The 25,069-nt window shown below is 40.8% G+C and overlaps 2 protein-coding genes across 2 annotated transcripts in view; both read left to right on the top strand.

The window, feature by feature from the left end:
- Positions 1-438: 438 nt before the first annotated feature.
- mrpl55 (mitochondrial ribosomal protein L55) lies at positions 439-9,760 on the top strand. Its single transcript, XM_080196563.1, has 3 exons — positions 439-872; positions 4,588-4,789; positions 9,240-9,760. Exons 1-3 carry the CDS (start codon positions 832-834, stop codon positions 9,384-9,386), a joined length of 390 nt encoding a protein of 129 aa, XP_080052689.1. The 5' UTR covers positions 439-831; the 3' UTR covers positions 9,387-9,760.
- Positions 9,761-14,531: 4,771 nt separating this feature from the next.
- Positions 14,532-25,069, top strand: part of slc5a9 (solute carrier family 5 member 9) — a 59,442-nt gene continuing 48,904 nt past the window's right edge. Inside the window, exons 1-3 of the mRNA XM_080195505.1 lie at positions 14,532-14,710; positions 15,594-15,665; positions 20,661-20,765. Coding sequence (XP_080051631.1) covers positions 14,636-14,710; positions 15,594-15,665; positions 20,661-20,765 — 252 coding nt within the window. The 5' untranslated portion in view covers positions 14,532-14,635. The remainder of the gene's footprint in view (positions 14,711-15,593; positions 15,666-20,660; positions 20,766-25,069) is intronic.

The raw sequence follows: 25,069 nt of genomic DNA, 5'->3' as shown, positions 1-25,069 counted from the left end.
TCACATTGTCTGCACCTTTAAGACTTGAATAGCAGATTACCTGTAAAGACTCGCATTCTAATCAGTATTCTGTAAACTGTGTGTGCCTTTATATGCTGTTTGTGATCAGAACTCTCCACTCACCTGACGAAGTAACAGTGTTCCGAAAGCTAGTGGCATTTATTGCCAAATAAACCTGTTGGACTGTAACTGGGTGTTGTGAAACTCCTTACTGTGTTTACCCCAGTCCAACGCCGACATCTCTACATCATGGGTTTCCTCCCAGTCCAAAGATGTTCCAGTTAGGTGGATTGGCCATGTTAAATTCCCCCTTAGTGCCCCAATAGGTGTAGGTTAGATGGGTTAGCCATGGTGAATGTGTGGGGTTATGGGGATAGGGTAGGAAACAATGCTTGGGTGGGACGCTGTGTCAGAGAGGTGCAGACTCAATGGGCCGATTAGCCTCATGCAGGGATTCTTTAAGAATACTTCAATTGACAACTAATGCAAACTAAAAGTGCAATCCCGATGAAGAGAGAATCGTGTCGGATATTTCACATCATGTTATACATTTCAAATGCGAAAAGAAACGGAACAAATTGACGACATCCATCATCAAAATAAGTCCGAGCTCATAGGGTATGTATCCTGGGAAAAACACCCATTTCCAAGGATGTAATTCACCCACAGACAGGGCCAAGATTCGAGCGACCCAGCGGGCAGGCAGCAGGAGGACTGACCCACAAGCACACACGCGGCCCCCGGACCGGCAGGGCAGGGCGGAACTACAATTCGGTGCCGCCGTTGCACTGCGGAGCCGGTCGGTGCGCTGAACATTTCCGGTTTGTGCAGATGGCGCTGGGCCGGAGCGCGCGGCTGTGGCGGTTTGTGCCGTGAGTATTGGGCGCGAGCCGGGCGGGGGGACGGCGGCCGTTACATTTCAAACACAGGCCCCGCTGCAGGGCGGAGCTCTCCCGTACCCAGGCTGGGATCCGTCTGCCCGGCCAGGAGCCCGTCAGTTCATTCACCTCACTGATTTGGGAGGAATACGTCATACCGTGGCCCGGATTTGATGCTGCTTTAACTCCCAGAGCGTCTTGTCACCCTGTCCCTATTTTGATTGAAACCTCCCGCGAAAAATTAAAGCTGTCAAAAGTAAGAATGAGCTGGAGATGCCGGCGTTGGACTGGGGTGGGCACAGTAAGAAGTCTCACAACACCAGGCCAAAGTCCCAACAGGTTTATTTAAATCACGAGCTTTCGGAGAATGGGATGAGCTGGATTTTCCTACCTTGTTGGAACATTGAAATGTTAGATTTAGGTTTATTAGCAGGGTTACATTAACATTGCAATGAAGTTACTGCGAAAATCCCCTAGTTACCACACACCGGGGTACACTGAAGGAGAATTTAGCATGGCCAATCCATCTAATCACTCCTTTCAAACTGTGGGAGGAAACCCAAGCAGACACGGGGAGAACGTGCAGACTCTGGACAGACAGTGACCCAAGTTGGGAATCGAATCTGGGTTCTTGGCACTGTGAGGCAGTAATGCTAACCATTGTGCAACCACCCCCCCCCCCCCCCCCCCCGCTGCCAAATGTTGCTTGATGTGAGACCAATAAGAAGTCACACAACACCAGATTAAAGTCCAACAGGTTTATTTGGTAGCACTATCTTTCGGAGCACTGCTCCTTCATCATCACTCACCTGACGAAGGAGCAGTGCGCCGAAAGCTCATGATACCGAATAAACCTGTTGGCACCTTAACCTGGCGTTGTGAGACTTCTTACTAGTCTCACATCAAGCAACATTTGACTTCTTACTGTGCCCACCCCAGTCCAACGCCGTCATTTCCACATCTTGATGTGAGACAGCAGTATTTGTGCAGAAATATCTGCTACAAACCAGCGCCACTTTAGTTTGCACTCATACTTGAAAAATGTGATCTGACAGTGCTTGTGCTTTTGGGGAAAATATGTGTATTCATATTACCAATATTACACACAAACAATAGTTTCCAATAGCTTGGAATTCAAGATTAATCTGATAATGGCACATTTTTCTGCTCACCATGTTCCAAAATTTGTGAACCTTTTTTTGTATCCTTAAAAGGCTGAACTAGATTGCTCACATCATTGGTGTCATGTTTGAATCCAAGGTGAGCTTCTGATCACATATCTGAAATAGCCTAGACCCATCTCTCATATCTCCCAACAGCACTCTTGCCTCAGCTCATCTGCTACTGAAATACCCATCCGTGTTGTTGTTACATCTAGACTTGGCTATTCCAATGCAGTCCTGGCTGGCCTTTCATATTTGTGTTCCTGTTTGTAAAATTGAGCTCATTCAAAGCATTCTGTCCACGTGCATGCTTCTTTCAATTCCCATTCATCCATCATCCCTCCGCTCACTGGTGTACATTGACTCCCCATTGAGCAGCATCTTGATTTTAAAATTCTCACTCATGCTTTCAAATCCCTCTGCAGAAAAATGTGCCATATCAGATTAATCTTGAATTCCAAGTTATTGAAAACTATTGTAAAAGATATGAAGACACATCTGTGCCTATCTTAGTAACCTCTTCCACAACTCACAGATGTGTGCTGCTTTTTGTAGCTTCTTGAACATCCAGAATTTTAATTGTTTTGCTGTTGGTGGCCATGCTGGACAAGCTGCCAAGGCCTTAAGCTTTGAAATTTCCACTCTAAGCCTCTCTTTCCTTCTTTAGGACACTACCTCTTTAACCAAGTTTTTGGGCACCTTTAATATCCTCATATAACTTAATTTCAAATTTTGCTTCAGAATTCTGTGAAGAGCCTTCGGGCATTTTGATGCTATGTAAAAAAAAACTGTGATTTCCCCAATCTTTATGGGGGATAAGCAAGATTATCAGATTTCGGTAGGTCAGATTTCTGTATTAGTTAACTTTCGCTCTTTTGTGTCATCGGACATTAAAGAAAAATATAATTTTAAAAACAATTTGGTGACTAATACTGATTTTTGGACCTCCGAAATGAAATGAAATGTCACCACAGTCCCCAAGAACCATGGGTTCCCCCTTTTGAGAGAGAGCTAACTGATGGTGATTTATTCTGAGGATCACCATACTTTAGGTGAGGGACAAGGTTGCAAATGTTCATGGATAACCTCAGCCGATATAAGAATAGAACTTATGCTGTTGGCGTCTCTCTGTATTGTGAACCACTGAGGTAACCAAATAAGATGCCTTACACAAATTGGCAAAATTAACTATGAAAACTTAATTTACTAAAAATCAAACCTTTGATTTCTTGTGTTAAGTTAATTTGCTAGAAGATATAGGGAGGTCAAATAATCATGTTTTTCTTGATAAAATTAACCATTCTGGGAAAGGAAAGTTTGAAAATTTGAAAAAAGAAAGCTCTTTGCTAATTATGAGAAACAAAGATTGGAGGTGGTGGATCAAAAGCTGCATATAATTATAAAGTTTAATAAGAAGAGCCACTAGGTGGAACAATTCCTTTGTTACCTTAGCAGCTTCCCACTATATTCTTTAAATCATTCCCTCTCCAAAAAGGCATCAAACAATCTCTTGAGTGAAAGCTGTCTTGATAACGCCCTTGACAATGCAGCACTTCTACAGCACTTCAGTGAAATGATAGCCTAGATTTTGTGCTCAAGTTTCTAAAGTAGGATTTGAACCCACAATCTTCTAATTTAGAGACGAAAGTACTAACAACTAAGTCATGTTCCCTTCATGTGAAAAAGCTTCTCCTTGGTTTCCCTTTTTATTCCTAAGTCAACTTGCTTGAAGCAGTTTATGAAAGATTTTCATATCTGCTGTCAGCCATCAGCATTGCTTGCAAGTCTTTACTGAGCTGAGTGGCTGACTCAGAATGCCCATATGCCTGACTAGAAAAAAGGAAGATTCCAAAAGAAGTATTAAATGGCAATTTATATGCACTGGATCACATTTTCCATAATGAGCCTTGACTTAGTTGTTAATACTCTAGCTTCTAAATTAGAAGATGGTGGGTTCAAATCCCACTCTAGAGATTTAAGTACAGCATCTAGGCTGACATTTCACTGAAGTGCTGTAGGAGTGCAGCATTGTTGGACGTGTCATCGTTCAGATGAGATATTAAATCAAGGGCGGTGTCTTGGGTAGATAGAAATTCCCATGACCCTATTTTGAAGAACAGCCGATAGATAACCTGAGGCAACAGAACAAAAACCTGACTATCTAATTATTACTACATTGCGGGGGGTTGTGCACAAACTAGCAGCCATTTTTCCACATTTCAACAGTTAGTGCACTTCAGATGTAATTTATTTTGGTGGTAAAGCACTTTAGGACATACTTTTGTTGTGAGTAGTAGTACATAAATGCAGAACTTTCTTTTCCCAAAAACATGATTATTTGACCTCCCCATATCTTCCAGCAGATTAACTAACATAAGGGAATCAGTGGTCTGATTTTTAGTAAGTTAGGTTTTCATAGACTTAATTTCGCCAATTTAGTTGCACGTTCAAACCTAGCTTCCATCGTCACTGAAGTTATGTATGTGCTTTAACAGACTTAGTAATCATTTCTTTAAATTTATTAGTAAAATTTTTATTTTTAACAGTTCTTTACAGCTAAATATTTCTGAAAGATTGCTTCCTGCTCTGTATCCTGTGTCCAGTGTGCCCAGGCGGAACAATTCAAATAGAACATCAATAGTTCACTTTGGAAGGCAGGTCTATGCCAGGCTGTATCCTGTTTTGCTGGTTCGACCTGATGGGTCCACTATCAATATCCGATACAAGGAGCCTAAAAAAATTATTATGGTAAGGATTAAACAATTATTCTTTAGTGAGGGAGGGAAGCAAATTTGTTTAAAAAAACAATCAAACTAGCTTATGGTTTAAGGACTTATTGTTTCTAAGGATGGCACAGTGGTTCGCACTACTGCCTTAGTGTGCCAGGGACCAGAGTTCAATTCCAGTATCAGGTGACTGTGTGGAGTTTGCATATTCTCCCTGTGTCTGTATGGTTTTCCTCCAGGTGCTCCAATTTCCTTCCATGCTCCAAAGCTGTACGGTTAGTTTGATTGGCCAAGCTAAATTGCCCCTTAGTGTCAGGAGGATTAGCAGCGTAAATATGTTGGTTTATGGGGATAGGCCTGGGTGGGATTGTTATTCATGCAGGCTTGATGGGCCACATGGTCTCCTTCTGCATTATAGGGAATTTATGAAGAAACACAAGGTATCATAAATAGAATTTTGTTATTTCAGAATCTTCCATAATGTTTTAACTCAAAAACATTTTGCAAGTATTTTAGATGAAGAGGATTTAACCCATATTAGTGGGTTTCCCACGTCAAACATTATCTTGAAAAGACTGAGTAGCTAGCTTCCAATATCATATTGAAACTTGACATAAGGAAATAAAGATGGCGGTGTATGTGTATCGCTTCATTGATCTACCTACATATAGTTCTTTATTCAAGTAGTCTCCAGGATTATAGGAAATATAAATTATATCTGCACAATAACTCAACCTTCAATCACTTAATCCAGAACACAGCAAAGACTATTTAATATCTTTCACAATTTCTTCAATGTACTGCTTGTTTCAGCAGGACTGAACTTTTTTCACAACAGCTGTTAACTTTAACAAAACATTTTACTTGCTAACTTTGTGCACATTGCTGTTTTAAGTTACAAAGAACACAATATTCATACAGCATGTGATGAAAACATAGAATAACGTTATATTTTGTGCTTTGTGGTTGAGGTGTTAAAAGTCTGTCGAAGAAGATCAGGTTAAAATATATCTGTTGCAGAAGACTTGTTTATTTAAAGAAAGGAATATGTGAGAGGAAATAAATTTCTAACTCATATTTGCATAGAATAGAAACTGAATAGATTATAGCTTATAAATTTCCTAGTAATGTTAAAGAAATCAGCGTGATTATTAAGATGGGGCTCCCCATTGCTTTACTACACAGGTTGCGGGGGAATATGTATCCTAATGTGGAGTCAGGGGAATACTTCAGCCTGGAGTCTGTTTCATTTGGTCTGAGGACCTACTTTCAATTCCATATATATCATTATAGATATTTTATTTGAGTTGAAGGGCTCGTGTTAACTGAAACATAGGTTTCACGCTGGATCAGACTTCTATTCAGTTTTTCTGAAACATAGGATAGCAACTTTGCTTATAGCAGGGTACTTAGAAAAATCAAGGTATTCAGGCAGAGTCAAAGTGATTTTGTGAAAGGGAAATCCTATTTAAGTAATTTATTGGTATCCTTTGAAGATGTAATGTGTGCTGTAGATAGTGGGGAACTAGTGAATGTACTGTACTTCGATTTCCAGAAGGCATCTGATAAACTGCCACACCAAAATTAAAATCTCATAATGAGTGGGTAACATATTGACATGGATAGAAGATTAGAACAGGAAACAGTCGGCATAAATGGGTCTTCTTCTGGTTGGTAGGATGTAACAAGTGGCATGCCACAGGAATCAATGCTGGCACCTCAGGTTTTTACAATTGGATTGGTAGCATAGTGGTTAGCACTGCTGCCTTACAGCACCAGGGACCCGGGTTCAATTCCCAGGTTGAGTTACTGTCTGTGTGGAGTTTGCGCATTCTCCCCATGTCTGCATGGGTTTCCTCCCGGTGCTCTGGTGTCCCCTCTCAGTCCAAAGATGTGCGGGTTAGGTGGATTGGCTATGCTAAATTCCCCCTTCGTGTCAGAGGGACTAGCTAGGGTAAATGCTTGGGGTTATGGGGATAGGGCTTGGGTGCGATTGTGGTCAGGGCAGACTTGATGGGCCAAGTGACTTCCTTCTGAACTATAGGGATTCTATGAATTTACATAAATGATTTAGATGAAGGAGTCAAAAATATGGTTGTTAAGTTTGCTGATGACACAACGATTGTTAAGAAAGTAAGTTGTGAAGAGAACATAAGGAGGCTACAAATGCATACAGATAGGTCAAGTGAGTGTGCAAAGATGTGGAAATGGAATATAACGTGGGAAAATGTGAAAATGTCCATTTTGGCAGGAAGAATAAAAATTAAGCATATAGCATATTTCTAAATGGTGAGAGATTTCAGAACTCTGAAATGCATAGGGACCTGGTTGTCCTAGTTCGTGAATTGCAAAAGGCCAGTATGCAGATCCAGCAGCTAATTAGGAAAGCTATTGGAAGGGGAACTGAATACAAAAGCAGGGAGATTATTCATCAGTTATACCAGGAATTGATGAAACCACATCTAGACTATTGTGTACAGTATTGGCCTCCTTAATTAAGAAAAAATGTGTGTGTTGGAAGCAGATCAGAGAAGGTTTACCAGACAAATACGTGGAATAAATAAATTGTCTTATGAGGAAAGGTTGGATAAACTAAGCTTGTATCCGATGGAGTTCAGAAGAATAAGAGGTGACTTGAGTGAAACCTGTAAGATCCTGACAATCTTGATAGGGTGGATGTGGGAGAAGCTAGAACTAGAGTCACTGTTCAAAAATGAGGGGCCACCTATTTACGACAGATGAGACTTTTTTTTGGAGGATTGTGAATCTTTAGAACACACTTCAAAAGGCAGTGGAAGCAGAATCTGAATATTTTTAAGTTCTGAATAACCAAGGGGTGAAATATTAGTGGGGTAGGCAGGACTGGGAAATTGAGGCAACAGTAAGATCAACCATGATTTTATTGAATGGTGGAGCAGGCTGGAGGATCCAAGTGGCCTACTCAGGTCCCAATTAGTATGTGCATATGCTGTTAGTCAAAGTGCAATCTAAAAGTGTTTATTTGTGTTTTATTAGTTATGCTTGACATCTCAAACTCAAATCATTATTAATACTTCACCAGAGCACCAGCAACATAGGAACAAGTGTCAGCCATTCAATTTCTCAAGCCATCCCATTAGACCTTAATGAATGTGTATCTTAATATGGCTTGCTTAATAAAAGAAATTCTTAGTTTTGAAAGTTTCGATTGACTTGTCCTCACCAGCGTCTTGAGAGAGTTTGAGATTTTCATTGCCTTTTGTATGAAGGTGCTTAGGGGTGGCACAATGATTAGCACTGCTGCCTCACAGCGCCAGGAACCTGGATTCAATTCCTGTTGTGTGTATGGAGTTTGCATGTTCTCCTTGTATCTGCGTGGGTTTCCTCCCACAGTCTGAAAGACATGCTGGTTAAGTGCATTGACCCGAACAGGCGACGGACTGTGGTGACTAGGGAAATTTCACAGTAACTTCATTGCAATGTTAATGTAAGTCTTACTTGTGACTAATAAACTTTACTTTTACTTTTATTGAATTCATCCCTAAATGGCCCAGTTCTAATTTTAATTTGATTTTATTTATTATTGGCGCATCTATTGATATACAATCAAAAGTGTTGTTTCTTGCACACTATATAGCCAGCATACAGTTTATAGAGAAGGAAAGGAGAAGGTGCAGAATGTAGTGTTAAAGTCATTGCTAGGGTGTAGAGAGTAGATCCATTCAAAAGTCTGATGGCAGCATGGAAGAAGCTGTTCTTGAGTCATCGGTACTTATCCTCAGACTTTTCTATCTTTTTCCTGATGGAAGAAGGTGGAAGAGAATATGTTCGAAGTGCGTGGAGTTCTTAATTATGCTGGCTGCTTTTCCAAGACAACGAGAAGTGTAGACAGAGTCAATGGATGGGAGGGAGGTTGGTTTCTGCGTTGGACTGGGCTTCGTTCATGACCCTTTGTAGTTTCGTGCTGTCTTGGTCACAGCAGGAACCATACCAAGCTGTAATATAACTAGAAAGGATGCTTTCTACGGTGCATCTGTAAAAGTTGCTGAGAGTCGTAAAGAAATGCCAAATTTCTTTAGTCTCCTAAGATAGTACATTGGTGGATTTTCTTAACTATAGCGTCAGCATGGAGGGACTGGGACAGGTTGTTGGAGATCTGGACACCTAGAAACTTGTTGACCATTTCCATTTCATCCTCATTGATGTAGGGAGGAGCATGTCCTCTCCAATGCTTCCTGAAGTCAATGACTTTCCCCTTTGTTTTATTGACATCGAGGGTGAGATTACTAATTAATTGTATATTGCAGTCATTTCACCCATTTGAATGACTCTTCATATTCTGCCTGTACTTTTAAACCGAATCGTTTATGTTTGCTTGTATTGTATTGGACAGGCTTGAATATTTTCCCATTGTGACTTGTGTATTTTAGTGCACTTACACAGGATAATTAGAGCACCCAGGTTGCTTGAAACAATTTTTTGATTTGTTACAGATGCCTGTCGATGTTTCCCTTCTGCCAGAAGCTGAAAGGAAAGCAAGAATGCGCAAACGTGTTCCCAAAAGAGCTAGAATGAAAGAAGAGCAATTTGAAGATGAATTTAAAGTTGACGATTATAGCAAATTCTGGAAGAAAAAGTAGTCTTCAAAATTTTGGATTTTAGAAACAACCATCACTGGACTGCTTGACTGGTGTTGACATCAGTGGAACTTTGACAAATGCACATATTATTGTGATGTAATTAATAAGTAGTTTTTTTATTTATGATCTAATTCATTTATTTTAAAATGTGTTTCTATAGGAAGCATACAAGGAATGAAAAAACAGATTCCTGTTTTTGTTTCTACTACTACATGGCTTAAATGCAAGGAGAAAATGCTTTGAATGACAATACCCATTCACATTAATTCTATGCCTCCTGTTCCTGACTACATTTGTGTGGATTTGACTTGCATATATTTAGTTGTTTTTGTGATGTATCATTAAAACCAGTTGCAGGAAACTGGATTTGAGTATTGTTAGTCATTTATCATCATTCATGGAACATTTAACTGGAGGATTACAAGTGTTTTCACTTAATTATAAATATCCTAGGAAATCAATGGTATTTGTTTACAACAATCTGAAATGCACGAGTAGTGTGGGTGGTATTAAAAGTAAAATACTTACATTTTGAAATTGGGTCAGTAATGATTGAACATAAACTTCTGGATATAACATGCACTTCAGGACAAAGTTCTGAGCAGTTTTGCCATACTAATCTTAAATTGTGCTATATTTAAAATACTGAGATGTGATTTTAATCCTATCTACTTGGCAGGAAGCAGGTTGGTGAGCAGTTTAAATTGCATGTATTAGTTATCCATCTAAGAACTGACCCATTTCAAATTAAACATAAGCAAGGGTACATTCCCAAAATATGCGAGGATCCATTTTTAGATAAGCATGTCTAGTCCAGATGATGTAATTAGGACCCAACTGATCAGAATGCAGTGATTTTTCCAGTCATGCCAACCTGGGAACAGTGGGTTTGAAAACCTTTGTAAAAAGATTGTTCAGCTTGAGTGTGAGTAATCTGTCAAATTCTGGCACGACACCTTAGCAATGATGTGAAGGTATTAGGATGCTGGAAAGATTTTCAAGAATGCTTCCAGAGATGAGAGGTGGGTAGATTAGAGAAGCTAGGGCTGTTATCCTTAGAGAAGAGAAAGTTGAGAGGAGATATGGTCAAAATCATAAGGAATCCCGTTAGATAGAAACTGTTCCCATTGATTTTAGGTGAATGACGAAAGAACCAAAGATGATATGAGGAAAATCCTTTTCACATAAGTGGTTAGTATGTGAATGAAATGCTTGTAAGTGGCAGAGGCAGATTTAATCATCACTTTCAAAAGGTATTAGGGTAAGTATCTGAATTGCAGTGGCTATGGGGGAAAAGGTGGAGGCGTTATCCTTGAGCTGACATAGCAATAGCAAGTCAAATGACTTCTTTCCGTGCTGTAAACATTCTCTCAGTCCCACATCAAATCTTGAGCACAAAAATCTGGTACTGAGGGCTTGTTGCACTGTTAGTCATGTTATCCTTGGGATGAAATAACAAAATCAAGGCCCCATTTGCCCTCTGAGCTGGTAATTAAGTATTCCCTGGTATTACTTTGAAAGAGTAAGAAGTCTCACAACACCAGGTTAAAGTCCAACAGGTTTATTTGGTAGCACAAGCTTTCGGAGTGTCACTCCTTCAGGTGAGTGAGCTGTTGTGTTCACAAATAGGGCATATGTAGACACAAACTCAATTTACAAGATAATCAAGTCTTGAAGGTATAGACAGTGTGAGTGGAGAGAGGGTTAAGCACAGGTTAAAGAGGTGTGTATTGTTTCCAGCCAGGACAATTAGTCAGATTTTGCAAGCCCAGACAAGTCGTGGGGGGTTACAGATAGTGTAATGGGTAAGCATTCTCCAAGGTAGCCTTCATGACACATGACAACACAGAATCGCTGAGTAGAAACTGATAGCCAAGTTCTGCACACATGAAGATGGCCTCAACCAGGATCTTGGACTCATGTCACACTATCTGTAACCCCCACGATTTGCCTGGACTTGCAAAGTCTCACTAACTGTCCTGGCTGGAGACAATACGTATCTCTTTAACCTGTGCTTAACCCTCTCTCCACGCACATTGTCTATACCTTTAAGACTTGATTACCTGTAAAGATTTGCATTCCAACCATTATCTTGTAAATTGAGTTTATGTCTATATATGCCCTGTTTGTGAGCACAACTCCTCACTCAGCTGAAGGAGTGACACTCTCAAAGCTTGTGCTACCAAATAAACTTGTTGGACTTTGACCTAGTGTTGTAAGACTTCTTACCATGCTTACCCCAGTCCAACACTGGCATCTGCACATCATGATTACTTTGAAAAACAGCAAGGCATACTGTCTTGGTCAATATTTATTCTTCAGTCCACATCACAGATAAAAAGATTATCTGGTCATTATCACATTGCTGATTGTGGAAGTTTGTGTGCAAATTATTTTTCCTATATTACAACAGTGATTACAAAAGAGTTAATTCACTGACTGTAAAGTGCTTTAAGACATTTGGTGGTTGAAAAAAGCATATAAATGAAAATCTTTTCTCTTTGATCAAGTTTTTGGCCATCCCATTGCCTGATTTTTTGACTCTTTGTCAAAAGTGTCACTTGATATTGCTGAGTATGCATCTTGGGATGTTTCCTAATGTCCTTTCAGGAAGGAAATCTGCTGTCCTTACCTCATCTAGCCCACATGTGACTCCAGAGCCACGGCAATGTGGTTGACTCAACTGCTCAGGCAACTAGGGATGGGCAATAAATGTTGGCCCACCAACGACACCTATGTCCGACGAATGATTAAAAAAAAGGATATGCTGACCTGCTCACTGTTGCCTCTTATGGTCAGAGATTACTATTAATTATGTTTTAGTTTAATTTATTAGTGTCACAAGTGGGCTTACATTAACACTGCAATGAAGTTATTGTGCGAATCCCCTAGTTGCTACACTCCAGTGCCTGTTCGGGTACACTGAGGGACAATTTAGCATAGCCAAAGCACCTAACCAGCACAAGCTGCAAAACTATCACGTCACATCCCCAGTTAATGATGAGACTGCCAGTGAACCTAGGATAATGGTGGTGAACTTTGTCAAGCTAATGGTGGTGAAGTTCATTAGGTTAATGGTAATGAAGCTCGTCAGGTTAATAGTGGCGAAGTTCGTCAGGTTAAGGGTAGTAAACTTTAACAGGTTAATGGCGGTGAAGCTTATCAGGCTAATGGTGGTGAACATCATCAGGTTAATGGTAGTGAATTTTGTCAGGTTGATGGTGGTGAACCTCATCAGATTCATGATTGTTTCTGAAAGACAACATTTCCTGAAAGTTTCAGACTTTTATTCTCTGAACCCCTTTCAGTTAGGGACATATACTGTAATAATGTTTCTTTAGTCCATTTCAAGTATATTCAAAAGTAATAACTTAAATTGTCATCAGTTGAAAAAGCAATGCAGCCAGTCCACTCTGTGCACTGTGAAAAATATTTATCACTCTTAACAAGAAACTGCTTTGCTTGACAGCCACGAAGAATTAAAATGGGGCAACCTTAAACAGCAGGCTTTTGAGTAAACCTGAATAATGGTCTGGCTAATTGCATTATCTGACTTAAATTTGTTAATAATTAATAATGTCTAAAGTTCAGTTTAAAAGAGTGCAACATACAGAATTCATCAAACCAGCAATCAAAGTTGCCAGAGTGTTTGAAATAAAAACAGAAAATGCTGGAAATATTCAGCAGGTTATGGCAGCACCTGTGAAGTGAAACAGTAACCCTTCAAGATCTCTGACCTTTCATCAGAACAGGGAAATGTCAAGAATGTAATAGGTATGGAGCAAGGGGTGGGTGGAAAAAGCACAAAATTAAGATCTGTGATAGGATGGAAGTCAGGAGAGATTGAAGGACAAAAGAATTAGTCTTCCAGCCAAAAAAAATATTGATGTGGCCAGAAATGAAACAAAGACACAAATTGTGTGCCTGGAGAAGGTGTGCTGCTGAAAGCAAACAAAAAAATAAGCAAAGGGAAACAAAACAGGGCAGCAATTGTTAAACTCAGTGTTAGGTCTGGAAGGCTGTGAAGTGATCAATTGAAAGATCCTTAAGCTTACATTCAGCTTCACTGGAACAGCTGCAGAGGACAAAAATGATAGCACGGGAGATAGTGGAGAATTAAAAGGACACACCATCAGAAGCCCAGGATCGTATCTATGAACAGAAGGAAGGTGAAGATCAAGTGCAGTATTGATATGCTGTGCTTGGTTGAAGTCATTAGGTTACATTTTAGCTTCATTTGAAGCAACTTTCAAGAGCGGCATCGCAGCCTTTAAGCGAAGATGCAAATGAGATCAAGCCTTGGAGGAGGAGCAATGCCTACTCCAATCCACTTGGATCATGTAGATCAAGCCCAAGACAAGAGGTGAGAGCCCTGTCTTGTCAGCTTGGATCGGAAATGTCTCAACTTGTTGAGACTCTGAATTGGACTTGATTTGATTGAATTGGAATAAAAACAAAACACAAAAATGAACAGAATGGAAGCGCTCCGCAAAGCGATGGTTCACTCTGCATTTGGTGGTCTCAATGTTGAGGGGGCCACATTGTGAGCAGCAAATGCAGCAGCTTAAACTGAAAGAAGTAAACATAAAACATTGATTGGCGTGGGAGGAGCATCTGGGACTTTGGACAGTGAGGAGAGTTGAGGTTGAAAAGCAGATGTTAAATCTGCGTTTGCATGGAAAGGTGCTGGGAGAAGGAGATGGAACAAAGAAAATTACAGCATCGTACAGGCCCTTTGGCCCTCCAAGTCTGCACCGACCACGCTGCCCGTCTGAACCAAAACCTCCTATCCTTCCAAGGACTATATCCCTCTATTCCCATCCTATTCATGTATTTGTCAAGAAGCCCCTTAAAAGAGATGGGGGATAGTCTGAGTGGATCAGGGTATCATCATCTCTATTCCATTTTGTTTGTTTTTTCAGTGAGCAGCACACCTGTTCTGGCCACATCCTTTGCCTCTTTGTTTCACTCCTGCTCACATCTTCACGCCTTTGGCCCTTGGATGACCTATCTCTTCTGTCACCCAGTCTCTTCTGATGTTCACCCTATCACAGACATCCCTTCAGTCCTTGTCCCACCCACCGCTTGCTCAAAACCTATCACACCTCCACAACTTCTCCCAGACCTGATCAAAGGTCGCAAAACTTGAAACTATTTTTTTCTCTTTCCACAGATACTTCTGTCACGTGCTGAGTATTTTTTGTTTGATTTCAGACTTCCGCCACCCACAAGCATTCTGCTTTTCGAGAATGTTTACCTTAGAGACACCAGACATCGTTGTGATTATCATTTACTTTGCATTTGTTATTAGCATTGGAATATGGGTGAGTTAATAAGAATCCCCTGAGTTAAGCCAGTCTCTTTATTTTTCAGTTTACATTAATGAAGGTTGTAGACTTGAACTCTGATGTTTACGAATGCACATTTGTACAATTGGAATAAAGTTAATATAGTGCATCTTCTGCTGTATATTGTTTCATTTGTTGGTGGGAATGTACTCCCTCCACTTTGTCGTTAAAACCTCCTTGGACTTGTACTGGAAGCTGATGTAATGCAATAAACTGACTCTGCGACCTGGTGCATTTAGAAAACCCAAGGGATTTTTAATAAAATTTTTGGGTGAAAATAATGCAGTTAAGAGATTTTAGCATTCCTTTACTATTGTTGTCTTACATCGACATAATTGAGAATTCTTTTGTGTAAACATTCAGATTCCGATTGTTCATTTTTTAATTACGTTCTTAACACTTTTTTATAGTCCTGGTGATTATACATAGATCGTGAACTAAAATCAAACATTTACTGCATGTTTATAATATAGTGAAATTTAAGCTGTTGGGAATGTCATTTAACGATCCACTTTAGGTTGCAAGCACTGCAAAATGTGAGCAAATGTTTGATTACTGTATATTTGAAATACTTTTTTTATGTGAAAATTACTCTTGGGGCTTGCTTGCTTAAGCAGACGTTTGTCGAGGTATAACTGAATTAAACAGGTAGTTTTTACTCTGAGCTGAGCAGGCTAAAAAAAATCGCGATGGCTAATTTTTCTTTGAACATTTCCTTGTTCCTGTACTTTTAAGTCCTCACTGGGTCCCAATGACCTTATTGTGATGTATACAGTTCATTTTTAATTTTTTTGTCTATTCCATTTCACTTGGACTTTGATTGAAAGACACACATCTAAAAAATCTTTTTGCATTACAGTCATCTGTGAAAGCCAACCAGAGCACAGTGGGAGGATATTTTCTTGCTGGAAGAGCCATGACCTGGTGGCCTGTAAGTGTTTTATATTTATTATTTTTGGAGCATGTCAATATTTGATAGGGATGAATGCAATATTCAAATAATAGCTAATAATCACTTGTTAATGAGTATTATTGTTTGATGTTTATGGCTTGTTCAGTTGGTCTTACAGATAAGTTCAGATACTTGTATAGTTGAACAGTATTATTTGCTGACAATGCATACCTAGTATAGCCCAAAATAGGAATTAACTTCATAGTGACTTGTACCAGTGTTCTTCCATACAATTCTACTGTCCTGTGTCTCTCTCTATATCATTTTGTTGGCACCACTGTTCTCCAATCCCACATTACCAAACACCCTTATTACACAACAAAAACAGAAAATGCTGGAAAATTTCAGCAGATTTGACAGCATCTGTGGAAAGGGTCTGGAACCTTATTTCTCTACTCTGTCTCCACAGATGCTGTCAGACCTGAGATTTCCCAACATTTTTCTGGTTTTGTTTCAGATTCCAGCATCCACACTATTTTGCTTTACCCTTATACTACATCTCCCCCAAACCTTTACCCAACACATTTACATTACAGTCCTTCTTTACTTGCTACCCCTTCCAGAATTTTGCCCCAGGCAGAACCAGTGACAGAGCAGCAGTGTATTTCCAAGTCAGGATGGTGAGTGACTTGGTAGGGAACCTCCAGGTGGTGGTGGTCCCTGGGATTTGCTGCTCTTGTCCTTCTGTGGTGTGGGTTTAGGAGCCTTGGTGAATTCCTACATTATTACATGGTACACATTGCTGTCATTGTTCATTGGTGGTGATAGGCTTGAATGTTTGTGGATGGGTAGAAAACAAGCAGGTTGCTTTGTCCTGGATGGTGTCAAGCTTCTTGAGTTTTGTGGGAGCTGCGCCAATCCATGCAAACGGAGAGTATTCCATTACACCCCAACTTGTGAATTTTAGATGCTGGACAGGCTTTGGAGAGTCAGGAAGAGAGATACTCGATGCAGAGTTCCTAGCACTTGACCTGCTCTAGTAGCCATAGGATTATATGGTTAGTCCAGTTTAGTTTCTGGTCAATGGTAACCCTCGGGTATTTATAGCCAGGGATTCAGTGATGGTAATGCTATTGAATGTCAAAGAGCAGTGGTCAGATCCTCTTTTGTTGAAGATGATCATTGCTAGGCACTTATGTGGTGCAAATGTTACTTGCCACTTGTTGCCCAAGCCTGGATATTGTCCAGGTCTTGCTGCATTTGGACATGGAATGCTACTGAACATTGTGCAGTCATCAGCAATATCCTCACTTCTGTCCTTAAGAAGGATGCTCATTGACAAAGGCGCTGAAGATGTTTGGGCCTAGGACACTACTGCAAGAAACTCTTGTGGTAATATCATGGAACTGAGATGATGGACCACAACCATCTTCCTTTGTGCCAGGTATGACACCAACCAGCAGGGAGTGTTCCACCTGAATCCCATTGATTTCACTGTTGCTAGGTTCCTTATTGCCATACTCCATCAGATGCTGCATCGATGCAAATGGAAGTCATTGTCACCTCATCTCTGATATTCAGCTCTTTTCAACATGTCTGAATCATGTTTGTACCTCTTATTCATGTTTTAGATCTGTTTGATTCTCTGTTATGAGCCTAGTGTAAGCTTTTTTCTGCTTTATTTAGTCTTTATATACTTAATCATTCAGGACATTAAAAATTTAATTGCCCTTCCATTCCCACATGTGGGAAAATGTGTCCACTCTGTCCCCAACCATTTCCTCCTATTGTTTGATTTGATTTTATTGTCACATGAATTAGTATACAGTGAAAAGCATTGTTTCTTGCATGCTATACAGATAAAGCATACCGTTCATAGAAAAGGAAAGGAGTGTAGAATGTAGTGTTCCAGTCACAAAATTAAAGCAATGTTAGAGAGTTTAAAAGAGTTAGAATGAAGTCTGAGAAGCATAGCGTGAGAGTAAAAAATAGAATTAGAAAGTATGTTGGGTGCAGCTTGCAAGAAGTCGCCACACTCTGGCGCCAGCTTAGTTTTGTTTGTATGTTTGATTATAGCTGTGTCCATCAATGTTTGATTCCAGAGTAACTGGGACTGATACCTCCTCAGCTCACTGAAGCTAATATTCATCCTATTAAATATTTTTACACTTGATTGTGCTACTCCATAACCATTCCAAACGTAATGATGTCATTGAGAGGAGATTTGAAGGAGGTGTTCGAAATCATCAGAGGTCTGGGTAGAGTAAATGGAGTGAAACTGTTCCCATTGCAGAAGGGTCAAGGGTCAGAGGACACAGATCTAAGGTGCTTAACAAAAGACCCAAAGACGACATGGGGAGAAACTTTATTTGCCCAGTCAGTGGTTAGGAATTTACTAGCTGAGGGTTTGGTGGAGGCAGACTTAGTTGTGCTTTTCAAAAGTGAATTGGATCATTGTCTGAAGAGGAAGAGGCTGTGGAGGAAAGGTTGGGAAGCGTGACTGGTTAATTGGCCCTTGTAGACAGGAGACATAGACACAATGGACCAAATGGCCTCCCTCTGTATTGTAACTATTAAGTGGTTATCCAATTCTATGTTCAAGAATATTTAAATAAATGATTAAAAAATGCATTAATGTGTCTAATTTTGCTTTCTTGTGCTCCTGCGAAATGCCTTGCCACTTTAATCCTTCCATTTAAGTTGTCTTTCCTCATTTTCCCCCTGAAAAGGTATCCCTTCACCCTCCTCTGTATTAAATTTTATCTTCCACCTGTCCATCCAGAAGGATGTGAGGCTGGAGGAGATTACAGATGAGACCCTGGATGGATTGTAAACAAGGATGATTTTAAATTGAGCCCTTGATCAATAGTTAATGTAGGGCACCAAGCATAATGGTGTCGGAGGAGTGGGACCTAGGACGGAATCTTGTGCCTTCCTCCTGTGGCAGGCTTGGTGGCAGAGGGAGCATTTAACCAGACGTGGGAGCGATGAGTAGATATCCTGCCACTTCCTCATTTCCACCCTGATTGAGTTCATGGCAGGAAACCACCAACTGAGGCTATTAAGTGAGAAACTAAATTACCTTTAACTGTGGATAAATGGAATTTGGAAAGCAGTTACACTGAAGGGAAACAATGAAATAAATGTCAACTAATTAAGATGAAATAAACAGACATGAGGATTGGGTTTTTGTATTCCCAAAAATCTCAAGAATAGGTACAGAAATTCACAAAATTCAGGCCGCAGGATCATAAATTTGAATTTCCACCTCAAGAAGAGCCCCGCACAAACTTCCCAGAGGTGGGAAAAAGTTTGGCATAGGTTTGGCTCATGGTCCAGCTTATATGTCCTGTGATGTTATTTCAGCCAAGGGGAACTTTGTATTTAATGTTTCACAGTATTTTCATCAGGATGAGGGATTTAAGAGACTTTAGGAATCTCCCCCCAGTTAAAAGAGTTTGTGAACTTTGAGAAGCCCGCTGAAGAGTTGGGAACATTCTGATGAGTAAGTGTAAAATGTCTTTGTTAGATGTCGAGTAAGTGAAAATGTGTTTTTATTGCATTGTTTTATCATATGGCTCTATCCTGAAAAGGTCTGTTGACCATTACATTGACCAGCACTGTGCAAGTGTTAGGGTGTATTGGAGTACTTTATCCATTTGAAAGCATGCTATTGCAGGTTCAAAACTGTAGAAGCGCGTGATTGGAAACCATCCTCTTGTGGTCTGAGCAGTGATTTAAGTTTCCAAAGTGCTTTTAACATAAAAAATGATGTGCTGTTCAAGCTTAGTGAGAAAAGCTTAGTGAGAAAAACATAGCCGCTTGCAACTTCTTGGATTGACAGGTCATCTGGTTTGAAATTGAAAACAGATCATCTTTTCTTTCAGTTTCAAAAGGCTCCATTGTGTGGTGCTGTAATGGTTTGCTTTGACAATGGAGTTGATTAAGAATGCTTGGCTGAGTGGCAAATGTTTGTGAAATACTTAGCTCAGCAAGTGGTTGTTTATGACAGTTGCTTAGGAGACTGTAAGCATGGTTTGATTGACATTTTTAAGAGGATTATCCTAGCGAAGCAGCAGACCCGAACCTTGCCTACCCACATCCCTAGGAGTTGAAAATAAAGCAGGAACGGGAGAAGCTGATGGGAGTGTTCAGGTTGGCAAGCCCTGACTTGCGTTCCCCAATCCCGAGATAAAAATCCAGCCTTGAGACTCAAAACTTGAAGATAAAGTAGACAACAGAATTGATTTCCTTTTAGCTAAATATTACTTGGAATAAAAGGCTGGATCTAGAACAGTATATCATGTAAGAAAATTACAACATCATTCGGATTACAAAACATGGTTCAGCGCAGGAGTCTGGTGCAAATTCAATGTGCAGGAGTTTAGAATGCTCTGGGAAAAAAAAGCAACAAGAACAGACAAGGAGGAATATGTGTTCATTTTTCTTACTATGTCATTGCTTCCCATCTGAGCTAAGAACTGTGACTGTTCCCTTTCCTCCACTAAACTGTTTTACGTTCTCAAAGTGATGTTTTGATTCGGCCTGACTACCCCGTCTACGTCCACTGGGGAAAAGAAAATGCAAGATTTAAAAAAATAGTAAAAGCAAGATGGAAGAGAGGAATTTTCACCTGTGATTGAGACACATGCTCTCTTTAATCCCAAAGTCCTTCATAAAATCAGTATCCCCTTTTCCTCTTTGCCCCTTGGATAGACTACTTGGCTGCTCATAAAGGGACCTTGTTTCCTCAACCACAATATTTAGGCATCTGGCAACAAATAATGCTAGAGCCTAAGGGGCAAAAAAGTGCTGGCATTTTGAATGAATTTCTTTGGTCTCACAGTCGAGAAAAGTTATTATTAAAGATCATATTATACCCTCAATAGATATGCTTAAAGTTGAAGTATAATGACAGAATTAACACTGATGCATTTCACAACTGTTGGAAGTCTCAGTAAAATAAAATGTCCATTATAAAAAGTGCTTAACACTGAAACCAGTATAATCCTTCTGGTTATCTTATGTTGACAGATTGGGGCATCACTTATGTCCAGTAATGTGGGCAGTGGCCTGTTTATCGGTCTGGCAGGAACAGGAGCTGTAGGAGGCATTGCTGTTGGAGGTTTCGAATGGAATGTAAGTTCCGTTGTTGTTTCTAACTTATTATGTATGTATGTTACCCTGATAAAGTGTTTTCTTTTGTCCAGTCAGGCTTAGTATGGCTTCCTGTTCTTCCACCCGCACTGTGGATCCTTGCTTAAAAGCTGCCCCTTGTTGAAACAGGAATCTCTAATGTACTGTATGGTTCAGTCTATACTGAGCTGCAGTGAAATACTGTTTCTAAATAATAAAAGCCACAGAACAAAGTTAACTAATTACAATCATTTTTTTTCTGTTTTTTCTTCCTTGTAATTGTCTTAATTTCATCACATGTATTGGATTCTAAAGTAAAGTAACATCATTTTACAACAATACTGAGTTACCTAGGAGGCAAACTGAAGACTGTAGAAACATGTCAAATTGGGACTTTTGTTATGGTTATGAGGGTCATGTGTAAAGCAGTGAGATCCAATTTAGTGAGCAGTAAAACAAAAAAGATGTAAATTATTTCAATATACTGTAGAGTAGGTCAATCTCATAAAGTCACTGCAGAGATGTCCAAGTTTTTACAATGCAATAGTTATCTACCGTAGAGACTTGGGTGCCACGCATAAAGTTGAAATCCATGTTCCCATAGATTAGCTGATAACAAATAGTGTTCTGTTTAGGATTACTCTACTTCTGAAACAATAAGCTTAAAACAATCTTTTCTAAACATCTTTAAATCAGGTAGTGCCAGGGACCCGGGTTTGATTGCCGGCTTGGGTCACTTTCTGTGCTGAGTCTGCATGTTCTCCCCGTGTCTGCGTGGGTTTTCTCCGAGTGCTCCGGTTCCCTCTCATGGTCTGAAAGATGTGCTGGTTAGGAGCATTTACCATGCTAAATTCTCCCTCAGTGTACCCGAACAGGTGCTGGAGTGTGGCGACTGGGGGATTTTCACAGTAACTTCATTGCAGTGTTAATGTAAGCATACTTGTGATAATAATTAATAATTAAATAAAATGATTCTACAGGATAGATATGAAAAGCTTATTGCCATTTACATTTTCACCCATACTCATGAAGACTTTCTATGTTACACTTGGAACGCATTCTAATTCAACACAAATCTGAGATTTTCACAATGGGTTTACCAATCGATATCCCACTTGATAAGTTCTATATTCAGGAGCAGGGGGAGCAGTAGGAGGGTACAAGGGAAGCCGGATTAATCAGGCAGGATCAAGCCAACTCAACACAGTTTACATAGCAGCATTGACAGACCCAGGTGCCTTTCCTGGGAGCTGTATCTCAGGAGGCTCCACTTTAATTATAAATGTGTGGGGGAAGCTCTATTCATCACTGCAGCAAATGCATGGCCAAAGTCCGCATTATGGGTAGTGTCTTACCATGGCACAGAGGTGACCCCACAGTTCTCTACTTGATGATTGAAACTCAGGATGCCAGAGAGACTTTGTCAGACCAGCCAATGTGTTCTGCATTCCTCTCTCTCTCTCTCTGTAAGGCAAGTTGGCTCTTTGTTGAATCATTTACCATTAGCCCTTTCCTGATTGCAAAGTTGTGAAAGACAATCTTAAAAAATACATTGTCAGCACAAACTGCAAGGTACTTCTGAGAGTATACGAAGGAATCTTTCTTAGTATCCCAATGGTTTACTCAATTATTGTCTTCAAGTATGATTCAGTACAGCACTTTTGTTTTTGTGTTAGATGTTCATGATGACACTACTAATGCTAAACATGTGAAGAGGAAGCAATTGCAGTGACATTGGTTGCAAGACAGCCGAGGAACAGATTCGTCTGGTGCATATCATTACGTAAATTTCACGCTATTATGTGGTTGTCTCAGTAAATTAAAAATCTTTATGCTGTCACCAAACTCTTAACGGTCTGGTTAAAATCATTGCTCCCCTTAAATAACCATTACTTCCAAATGCTTCCAAATCTCCCATTGTCATAAAAGGGGAACAGACATTAAACTATCCTTAAGAACATAAGAAATAGGAGCAGGAGTAGGCCATCTAGCCCTTCGAGCCTGCCCCGCCATTCAATAAGATCATGGCTGATCTGAAGTGGCTCAGTTCCACTTTCCCGCTTTCTCCCCATAACCATTAATTCCCTTGGCTGCCAAAAACCTATCTACCCGTGTCTTAAATATATTTAACGAGGTAGCCTCCACCACTTCATCGGGCAGAGAATTCCAGAGATTCGCCACCCTTTGAGTGAAGAAGTTCCTCGTCAACTCTGTTCTAAACTGCCCCCCCCCCCCTTATCTTGGGGCTGTGCCCCCTAGTCCTGCTATCCTTTCTGAGCAGGAAGAATCTCTCTACCTCTACCCTATCCATCCCCTTCATTATCTTATACGTCTCTATAAGATCCCCCCTCATCCTTCTAAACTCCAACCTTGTCTATTTAGTCTCTCTTCATAGTCCAACCCCCTCATCTCCAGTATCAGCCTAGTGAACCTCCCCTGCACTCCCTCCAAGGCCAAAATATCCTTGCGCAAGTGCGGCGACCGAAACTGCACACAATGCTCCAGCTGCGGCCTCACCAGTGCCCTGTACAGTTGCAGCAAGACCTCCCTACTTTTATATTCTATCCCCCCCGCTATAAAGGCCAACATCCTATTTGCCTTCCTGATCACCTGCTGCACCTGCAGACTGGGTTTTTGTGACTCATGCACAAGGACCCCCAGGTGCCTCTGCACCATAGCATGCTGCAGCTTTTCGCCCTTTAAATAGTAATCCCTCCTCCTATTATTCCTGCCAAAGTGGATAATCTCACACTTGCTAACATTGTACTCCATCGGCCAGGTCCTCACCCACTCGCTCAGCCTATCCAGATCCCTCTGCAGACTTTCCACACCCTCCGCACAATTTGCCTTTCCACTTATCTTGGTGTCATCAGCAAATTTCGACACCCTACACTCAGCCCACTCTTCCAGATCATCTATATAAATGGTAAATAGCTGAGGCCCCAGCACCGATCCCTGCGGCACTCCACTAGTCACCAACCACCAACCAGAATAGCACCCATTGATACCAACTCTCTGCCTCCTATTAGACAACCAATCCTCTATCCACGCTAACACCTTACCCCCAATTCCATGCTCCCTAACCTTCTGAAGCAACCTTTTGTGCGGCACCTTATCAAACGCCTTTTGAAAATCGAGAAACACCACATCCACCGGTTCCTCTCTGTCTACCGCACTAGTCACATCCACATAGAATTCCAATAAATTCGTCAAACACGACTTCCCCTTAACGAATCCGTGCTGCATCTGCTCTATCAAACAATTCTTCTCAAGGTGCATCGCTATTTCTTCTTTGAGGCAGGGAATTATAGGCCGGTTAGTTTAACGTCTGTTGTAGGTAAAATGTTAGAATCCGTCATCAAGGAGGAAATAGCGAGACATCTTGAGGGGAATTGCTTGATAGAGCAGACGCAGCACGGTTTCGTTAAGGGGAAGTCGTGTCTGACAAATTTACTGGAGTTCTATGAGGATGTGTCTAGGGCGGTGGATAGAGAAGAGCTGGTGGATGTGGTCTTTCTTGATTTTCAGAAGGCGTTTGACAAGGTACTTCACAAGAGGTTATTGCAGAAGGTCAGGGGACATGGAGTTGGGGGTAGGGTGTTAGCGTGGATAGAGGATTGGTTGTCAAATAGGAGGCAGAGAGTGGGGGTCAATGGGTGTTATTCGGATTGGCGGATGGTGACTAGTGGAGTGCCCCAGGGGTCGGTGCTGGGGCCTCAGCTATTTACCATTTATATAGATGATCTGGAGGAGGGAACCGAGTGTGTGGCGTCAAAATTTGCTGATGACACCAAGATTGGTGGAACGGCAAATTGCGCGGAGGGTGTGGAGAGTCTACAGAAGGATCTAGATAGGCTGGGCGAATGGGCCAGGAACTGGCAAATGGAATTTAATGTTGGCAAGTGCGAGGTGGTCCATTTTGGTAGGAATAATGGTAGGAAGGATTATTACTTATGTGGCGAAAAACTGCAGCATGTGACAGTGCAGAGGGACCTCGGGGTCCTTGTGCATGAGTCGCAAAACCCCAGCCTGCAGGTGCAGCAGGTGGTCAGGAAGGCTAATGGGATGCTGGCCTTCATAGCGAGGGGGATTGAATATAAAAGTAGGGAGGTCTTGCTGCAGCTGTATAGGGCATTGGTGAGGCCGCAGCTGGAGTACTGTGTGCAGTTTTGGTCGCCGTACTTACGCAAGGATATTTTGGCCTTGGAGGGAGTGCAGAGGAGGTTTACTAGGCTGATGCCGGAGTTGAAGGGGTTGAGCTATGAGGAGAGGCTGAATAAACTAGGCTTGTACTCGTTAGAGTTTAG

This window comes from Carcharhinus amblyrhynchos, chromosome 9 (assembly GCF_965287045.1).
Source record: "Carcharhinus amblyrhynchos chromosome 9, sCarAmb.v2.hapA, whole genome shotgun sequence".
Classification (NCBI taxonomy): domain Eukaryota; kingdom Metazoa; phylum Chordata; class Chondrichthyes; order Carcharhiniformes; family Carcharhinidae; genus Carcharhinus; species Carcharhinus amblyrhynchos.
Note: the sequence above shows the minus strand (reverse complement) of the source record. Positions and strands in the feature narration are given on the sequence as shown.